The 8,710-nt window shown below is 36.5% G+C and overlaps 1 protein-coding gene across 2 annotated transcripts in view; it reads right to left on the bottom strand.

The window, feature by feature from the left end:
- Positions 1 to 1,021: 1,021 nt before the first annotated feature.
- The window catches only part of GNPAT (glyceronephosphate O-acyltransferase), a 41,162-nt gene continuing 33,473 nt past the window's right edge, over positions 1,022 to 8,710 (bottom strand). The window contains exons 12-16 of one of the 2 annotated variants that reach the window (XM_037820896.1): positions 5,075 to 5,215; positions 3,889 to 3,988; positions 3,710 to 3,803; positions 2,861 to 2,922; positions 1,022 to 1,458 (exon numbers count right to left, since the gene is read on the bottom strand). In XM_037820896.1, the coding sequence (XP_037676824.1) occupies positions 1,415 to 1,458; positions 2,861 to 2,922; positions 3,710 to 3,803; positions 3,889 to 3,988; positions 5,075 to 5,215 (441 nt within the window). In that variant the 3' untranslated portion in view covers positions 1,022 to 1,414. The remainder of the gene's footprint in view (positions 1,459 to 2,860; positions 2,923 to 3,709; positions 3,804 to 3,888; positions 3,989 to 5,074; positions 5,216 to 8,710) is intronic. The other variant, XR_005214466.1, reaches the window with a different exon arrangement.

Raw genomic sequence — 8,710 nt, 5'->3', positions numbered from 1 at the left:
CTTGACTGTAAACCAGAAACTTGTTACAAATAAGTCTAAAAGTAAAGAAAAGTCATCTTACTCAGTCTTCAACATTTATGAACATGGCATTAGTGCCATGGAGAAAAAACCCAAATAACCAAATTGGGTGTATGGGGAATCTTTCCAAGGCAGGTCCACTTGGCAAGAACTTGCCAGGGGCCCCTGTCTCCTCACTGCCTTGGAGTCACACCTGCACTCTCACCAGTGTAGCTAGTAGGCCATGACATCCTCAGCCAGGGACAGTGTTCAACTGAATTCTCGACCAGTGGTCAAGCTTGACACACGTGAATCTTTTCTGGCTTCTCAAACAAGCAGAGAACCAGCCATGTTCAGAGACATACAGAGGTTCCCTTTGTTCCCAGCACATGGGCTGGACCACTGGCTCTCCACCTGGATGGGAACAAATGCACATTCCATGGTATTTGGATACAGGGTGTCCTACAATCATATGCTGAGGAACTTTTCAATGACTTCCCATGGCACTCAGATTCCAATTCAAACTTCACCCCGTATATCCTGACCCGTCTTTCTCTTCAACCTCACCATCTGTTACTCTTGTTCCAGTTCCACTGCTCTTCTTTCACATCCTTCAGAACTGTGTCCTTCTCAATCAACCCCAGGACATTCCAATCCTTAGTTTTCTCTGCAGAGCCCATCCAAATGTCCCCTCCTCTGCAGATCCAACCCCATCTCTTTGAGTGGTTGCCTCCTGTTCAACCTAATTCTCAGCTTAAATGTCAATTCCAGACATGGCTAACTGTCAACGTTTTCAATGCTCACCCCTCTTACTTCAAACTTCTCTTCCCTTGAATCATAACCCTACTCATGAAGCTTCATCTAACATCTCTTTGTTGCACATGCGTTCTCCAATTCAGCTTTATTAAGAACTTTTTTGAGTGGCAAAATTTAATGCAAGCTAGCTAATTTGTTATATATCCCTCTTGTCAAACTTATAGTTGTTTGAAGCAACTACCGAAAGCCACAAGAAATGTAAGGTATGTCCTTTTCAGAAAGTTATCTTTTAATAGCCATGGCCTTCAGTGTTGATGTCGTACTTTAATTCAGAAGTCAACATTAAAGTTTAATACATATAATAAGCTGAAAAATGTTAGTGAAATAGGAGTTGGGCTTTGCTTTTCCAAACCTGTTTCCAAAAGAGTGCTTTATTTTAAAACACACAGAGTTGGACACAAAGGCCTTTTAACCATTGTGATGGGGAAGATTTCACTGATTGCTTAAACTGATCATCCTTTCCTCTCTACTGAGTCCACAGTTCCTCAAAGTCCTGTGAAGTAGAAGATGTGTATTTTTCTTTACTTCCCTGTTTGCTGTATTAGAGTCCTTTGATAACGTTAATTAAAAGACCAAATTTTCCATAACTGCTTGGGGATTATTACAGTTTTGCAGTCACTGGTTTTCCTACTGGTATCTTGCAACCTAAGATAAAAAAGAAAGACTTCATGAAATGATGAAATGACATTGATCTTATCTTTCCTCATAAAATTGTTTCTTAGTCCATTGGCAAAAGATAACATCTAACAATTCTCCACTGCTTTATAGGTTGACAAGATATCAGTGGAGATTATTATTCCCCCTTTGCAGAACAAGAAACAACAGTTCCAAAGAGGTAATGGACTTGCCCAACACCCCACAGCCAATAACAAAGCCGGCAGTTGAACCCAGTCATATTTTCTGAACTTCAAGTCTCATATGTTTATACCCATATATTTGCTTCCTATGGTTAAGAAATCAATCTGTCCCTCCCACAGAATGAGGTCTTTGGTCTGTTTGAACTATGCACTTCTCATCAAATCAGAAATTGTTTCAAGGTTACATATTCTGAGATTTCAGACATAATACAAATAGAAGCCTGTGATTTCTACTTACAGATTTTCTTCAACAAGGTATAGTATTTTTACTTTCCCATCTTATTTAAACTATTCTATTGCTCTTTTAACCTTCTGCTTCATCCATTCTCCTTTAATCATAAGCCCATCAATATTTTTCCCTAATCCCAAAAGATATCAATCTTAAGCTCTTCTTCCCTGCCCAATACAGAAGTTTGACAAATGAACTGAATTAGGCTTAAGAACAAAAACACTAAACATGATGATATAGCGCTTATTCAGTATAGTCAGCAGAGCATTATTTTTGAATGCTAACACCTCCTCCCTCTAAATATTATCCCACTGTTCCTATGAGAAGTGCTCTCCACCTCCTGCTTTTTCTCTCTCTGTTTATATCATCACTCTTGACTCTCTGGACTGTTTACAGTATACCATAAAGAAATGACTCTGCCTTTTCTGGCCTGGACAATTTATTTATAAGCTGACAAAAGTCTATATGCTACTTGATTGTACACCATGAATGACTGTATGGTATGTGAATATATCTCAATAAAACTGAATTTTAAAAAAAAGTCTATGTGCTGTGGACACTAACCCTAACATTCCTCTGGGAAAGAAGGAATCCAAGAATGGAATGGGAAAGAACAAATCAAAAGACTAAAATGAGAGGCTTCTCCAGCTAGTCTACTATGATTAGATGTGAAGGGTCTGGGTCTCTTACCCTCATCAATTAGGTTAAGAACTAAATCTTTAGCTTGTATAAGACTGGCTATTTTACGCTCTTTGTGTTTTCTTTGTTAATTGCCTTTGTACATTTTCTTAGTGCCCTCGAGAAAATTCTAGACTATATAAACAGTTCTGTTTATATTAAAACTCCCTGTCATTCAACTTGATAAAATATTTGGTGCCATATATATACTTTCTTATTTTAAGTTATTAATATATATCGATAAATACAATGTGATACCCATATTCTGTTACACTCTACTTACAAAGCATTTCTTCTAACTTAGTCGTGGCAGATTCATTCCTGTTAAATATACAGTCATTATTTCTAGGAAAAAAACAAATAAGCTTTGTTAATGAATAAACTGGGGGAATTTTTGCTCCTAATTGTACATGCAGTAAGACTCATTTTAAATAGTCTTCCTCAACGCCAGTCTGAAGTAGTTGAAAGGCCCTTGCTCCTATCCTATTTCCTGGCTTAATGCTTCATTCTTCTGTCTAAATAAGAAATATTACTGGGAGAGTTTACACATTAAGCATTATCTGTCTTAAATCCATTCACTCAAAAGAGTAAATTATCACTTACTTTGAGAGCAGAATCTCCTACTGTAGAAGGATGTTTTTCTCTGGGGGTGAAGAAGGATGCCTCAAGAAATTAGGTGCCAACAGCCTACAGAGTCTGTATTTTGCTAATGTTACATTTAGCCTTTCAAAATAGTACTATAAACCAAACCTCATTATATCTACATATATAAAAATATATATACACACATACATATACGTATACATATATGAGTGTATCTGTATGTGTATATACACATTCACACACACATACTCCATCCCCCAAAAATCTTTCTTATAATCAATCTATAGATTTTCAATATTGGGTAAAACCCAAAATACTGCCCAAAGTACTTTTAATCTTTGTGTCAATTCCATTTTCATTCATAACCACATAAAATTTGTAATGTAACTCAGGATGAGTCAGTAAAGTACACTGTAATAATGTTTCATAGATTAACATCCATTTCTACCTCTTTCTTTGAATTTCATGCTGAATGTTATTAGATGTTACTGTCCTTTTAATACCCACAGAAATCTTGTACAGTACTTACACTTTCTTCTTCTCTACTACACCTAATCTCACAAAAGCTGCTAAGGCATTTTTCTGTATATCAGAAGACAGTACATCATAACACTGAGAGGTACCTAAAAGAGAAAGGGAGGAAAAGTTAATGGGCTACTTTTAGTTCTCGACTACAAGAAGTCACCACCAGTAGTGGCTCTGACTGACCTTGATAGAGAAGATCACTTGTAAAATTTCTAACTCCCGTCAAATACTGTTTCTCAGTGAAGGAGTCCTCTTCTTCGTTCAAGAGGTATTTGCAAATTATCTGATTTTAAGAGGGAAGATTAGAGAAACAGAAAGAGAAAAAGGGGAGCCAAAGATAACAGAACAGTAAATAACTTTACACTGTCCTCTTAAGAGAAAGATAATTTGCATTAGAACAGAATAAAGACCCCCATGAGCACTGAAAAGCTCAAGAAATTTTTAGAGCTCTCTTAAGTTTATATTACTTTTACAATAAAAAAAAAAAGTTTGAAGTAGTATTGACATTTATTAAAATATAATTTCTCACTTTAATGGACTGCAAGTTAAGCAAATTACTATCAACATATCTTAGGCTACTTCAGAAGAGGAAGGTCAGATTTTTTAAACTTTTTTTCTTTAAAAACACCGAACCAAGTGCTAGGCCCTAAAATATTTGAGGATTTCTACCTTAAAAAGGTGCTAAAAGGTAAGAACTAACATTAATCAAGTGGCTACTAAGTACAAGACTCCATGCAAGGAGGCTGACATGGGGCACCTCATTGGCCTGCAAGCCTCCTCTGTGCTGGCTGCTTCCAACACATGCACATAAACAGAGCTGCCTGCCACAGCTCCCAGATGTGCACTGAGCCCTCCTACGGTTTGTATTCAAACTTCCTCTCCCTCTGAATCCTGGCAAAATTCCTGCTGAGCAGATATACTACCCCCATTCTATAACCACTTCTGAGAACTGTGACGAACTTTGACATGTTTGTACTTCAACTTTTTCTTTTCCTTATAACATGGGCATTTAGTAATATAAATAACTGACTTTATGTTCTAGCATTTATGGAAAGTGTACTATGTATCCAACACCATGCTACATGGTGTGAACGAAAGACATAAGCTATAATATGACAAACAGTGCATGGGTGCAATAGTGGGTATATGAAGACTGTTCGTGAGGTCTCATTAAGCTGTTAGATTCTTGGTCTATAAGGGACTAAGTCTCCTCCTTTATGCAAGGGTAAGGTCTCAACCGAAAGGTGAAATCACTCACAGATTCAACCGGGGATACTTGCCTCTTAGACCAAAAATAAGAACAGGGTGAGAAGGTACATCTATATTTGCTATGCGGAGGTAAAGGAGAACTTGTAAAATACTTACGTACCTGGTAACATTCCACAAAAGGTTTAAAGAGTCTTGTTAAAAATTCTAACACAGTATTTCCTTTTTCTGCAACTAAGATATCCCTTGGAGTCACTTGTATGGCCTCACTTTTACAAAGCAGGTAACAGCCTTCTTCAAAGTCCTGGAAGTGAGGGTAAAAAGCCATAACATACCTACTAATTTAGGTTAATGGGTACACTGCCAATCTCAACATATGCAGTTACTTGCCCACAAATCAACAGAACACTAGCTAATTGTCCAACCCTTCCTAGAATTCTTCCAGTTATTAGATAATACCCAGAGAAGCTGTTTGTTCTAACACTCAAAATGTTGAACCTCAAACATAATAAACCCCCCCAAATTTATGATCCTTAAAAAATCACAATATATGTGATAGATAATCTTTCATTTTGCACTGTCACACTCCTTAAATTAAAATAGGGAGTGCATATAGCAATTCCTAAAAATACTTAGATTTAGAAACAGTCATACTTTATATTCAGTAGACTTTCAAAACTGTTGGAAGGCAAGTACAAGGCCACTCTGCTATAAGTATAAAAGCTGTGGGGTCAGATTTCAGAGATGAACTTCTCAAAAGGAAGTTTTAAACCAGCAGAATTTAAAGCACAGCCTTGGCCAAATATGTGGTTTTGAGAAATGTTTGGGAGAAACTATTTAAATATTTAATCTAAATTTCTTTAAGATGACTTTTTAACTTGGCATCATTTGTCACTGAAACAGGAATGAGAAGGAAAAGATCTTTAGGAAAAGGGAAACTGAATAAGGTTTTATATTTTTGGTTAAACAGTAATGAACAGAAAGAGGTTTATTTTTGTATGCAAATACAAGTAAATGTTTTCTTAATTTTACTTAGCGACCCAAATACACACACACATACATATGCACATGTAACGTGTATACACAACATTCAAATACAGCACAGCATGGCTGTGGCACAATAGTAACTTATTCTGCAAGTACCAAACAATTCTTTTTCAAAAGGTTGTTGTCTCGTTTATATGAAGATCTTTTCTTACTATTCCACAAGTGCTTTCATTATATTATCACAAGACAGATAAAAAGGGTTCTCCATTTCCTTATGTTAAGGGAATTAAGAGTTCTCACTGACTATATTCTGATTTATAATCAAACTGTTATAGCCTTAGAAGTACACAGACCTGTTGGAGTTAAATCAACAGTGTGATCAGCCAGCTATCTGTGGCCTAAACAGAGAGATGTGTCTGGAAAGGCATGACTGAAGAGTTATGGAACAGTCCAAAATACAACCCCAAAATCCAGTCAACAGGTTTAATCTTAAGGAGGCAGAACTGGAATGTAATTGGAATTCAGTAAGCCGAAAACAAGATCAAGTGTACCCTGTCTGGAAAAAGACTACACGACCACAGGGCACTAGAAGGAGGCAAGGGCCAGCTAAGCTACGTGCTTCAGAGAGCCTTCCCTGGCCCGTGTATATATTCGTACTGTGGCTCATCCAACAAATTCCCTCAAATTCATCTTTTCTCACTTGTTCATTGAAGTTTAGGTTTCCAAAGTAGCTTGCCTAAAGAGAGGATTCAGCTATCTGTCAACATGATCCCTTTGGCATACCTGACAAGTTATGCCCTGTTGTAAACTAACAACTTAGCATTTTGTGAGCTTAAAGATGGTCTGCTCTTGAGGCTGAAATGCAATGGGCTAACAAAACCCGGTGAGCACCTTACCTTGGCTGGGCATGAGTGTATTAAGCAAGGTAATTATCAACTTGTGATGCCAATAATAACCCTCAACTCAAACTGCAAGAGAAATTTCATAATTTTTAAAAGCATTTCCATCTCTATTATCTCACTTGAGTTTCATAATGAACTGAATTTAGACAGAGCAGTTATGAAGCAACTGAGGCTCAGAACAATAAAGTTATTATTAGTATTATTGACTTTACTAAGTCAAGTGGGAAATTTCAAAGAGCAGCCTTCCAAAGGCATACTATTAGTCATACGCTATCATACGAGTTGAATACAAAACAAGCTCTCAAGTCCTGGGTGATTCCACAGGCTTGTAAAGGCATTTACTAGAAAAAACACTAAAAACTGAACATCTGGTCTCTAGTTCTAGCTATATAAATAACCAGCTATAACCTTACATAAGACACAAGACTTGTCCTTTGCCTCAGTCATAATACATAACCCCCTACCGATTTTTTGCTTTATTTTGGAATTACCAAATGCTGCTGGAGAATACCATTTCCACTATAAACTTAGGATTTCTAGCTTCACCTATATACTCAAAGTTATTTGTCTAATCGCCAGTTTTCTCCCTTTCCTATTCCATTCTCCTCAAGCTCCAAACCGTCTTCCCTATTTCCTGCTACTTCCTTCACCACAATAGCAGATTTCCTTTCCTTCTACTCTATTGAGAGAAACAGGCCAGAAGAAATTAATTTCTCCAAGTCCGCTCTGCTCACTTCAGAATTCATACTTATTCCTTTTCTACTGTTCAAGAGAAAGTTTCCCTAATCCTTTCAAAGTCTAATCACTTTCCTTGTGTTTTTTGATTCAATACTTCCCCATTTCCTTCAAGAATCTGCATCATCAAATATCCATTCCTTTTCTCTTTGTTTTTAGTCCCTTCCAATCTATTACTTATTCCAACAGCCTACAAAATATTCAGGGCTCTCTTTTCTCTAAAAATAACAAAGAAAGACATCTATTCCCAATGATTTCCACTCATGATGCTACTTTACATCTACTTTTTCTAAAAGTAGTGTAGTATACACTAATTTAAAAATCTTTCAATTAGTTACATTTCATTTCATTGCTAATTGGCTTCTACTACCACCAATGTCTCAAAACATTTCTTTTTTAAGTTCTGTAAATTCTTAGTTACCAGATACATTACCTTCTCAATTCTCATACTCCCCAACCTTTTTGCAACATCTTCCTTGTTGAAACTCTTCCCTTAGCTTCAACCATACTCTTTTCTACTTCTTTTCTTAACTCTCCGTAGCTCTTTTTTTAAAAAAATACTTTTATCTGTTATATACTATACAGTTAAGTATAAACATATACATTTAAAGTTATAATACATGAGGTATATATAGCTATCTTACAGTAGCTTTTTATAAATTAACTTTATGCATTAATGTGGTACCTTTGTTATAACTGATGAAACAATATTATAATTACACTAGTCACTATAGTCCATAGTTTATATTATTTGTAGTTCTTTTGGTGGTGGTTCTTTTGCCATCAGCCCCTACAGTTCTATCCTTGGTTCTCTTCTCTCAATATTCACTCCTTCCCTGGTTAAGTTTATCAGTTCTCATGGAATTATCTTCAGTTCTTTCCTCTTGCTCACACCCTTGATATGTTCTATTGCTTGTCAAATCCTAGCAATTCTACCTTCATAATCTCTCAAATTCTCTCCTTTGGGACCCACAGGTTAGGTCCCAACATTTGTTATTTTGTACCTGGACAATCACATGAGCCTCCTCATTGATTTGCCTTCAATCTCCCACCCTGTTCCCAATCTCACCAATCTTTCCTGTACAGTGCTAAGTTCTCCTAAAAATACACACCTAATAATGTGACACTGGTGCTCAAAAACCTCTGGCAACTTCCCAACCCCATTCTCTATAGAA

Source organism: Choloepus didactylus, chromosome 2 (genome assembly GCF_015220235.1).
Source record: "Choloepus didactylus isolate mChoDid1 chromosome 2, mChoDid1.pri, whole genome shotgun sequence".
Taxonomy (NCBI): Eukaryota; Metazoa; Chordata; class Mammalia; order Pilosa; family Megalonychidae; genus Choloepus; species Choloepus didactylus.
Note: the sequence above shows the minus strand (reverse complement) of the source record. Positions and strands in the feature narration are given on the sequence as shown.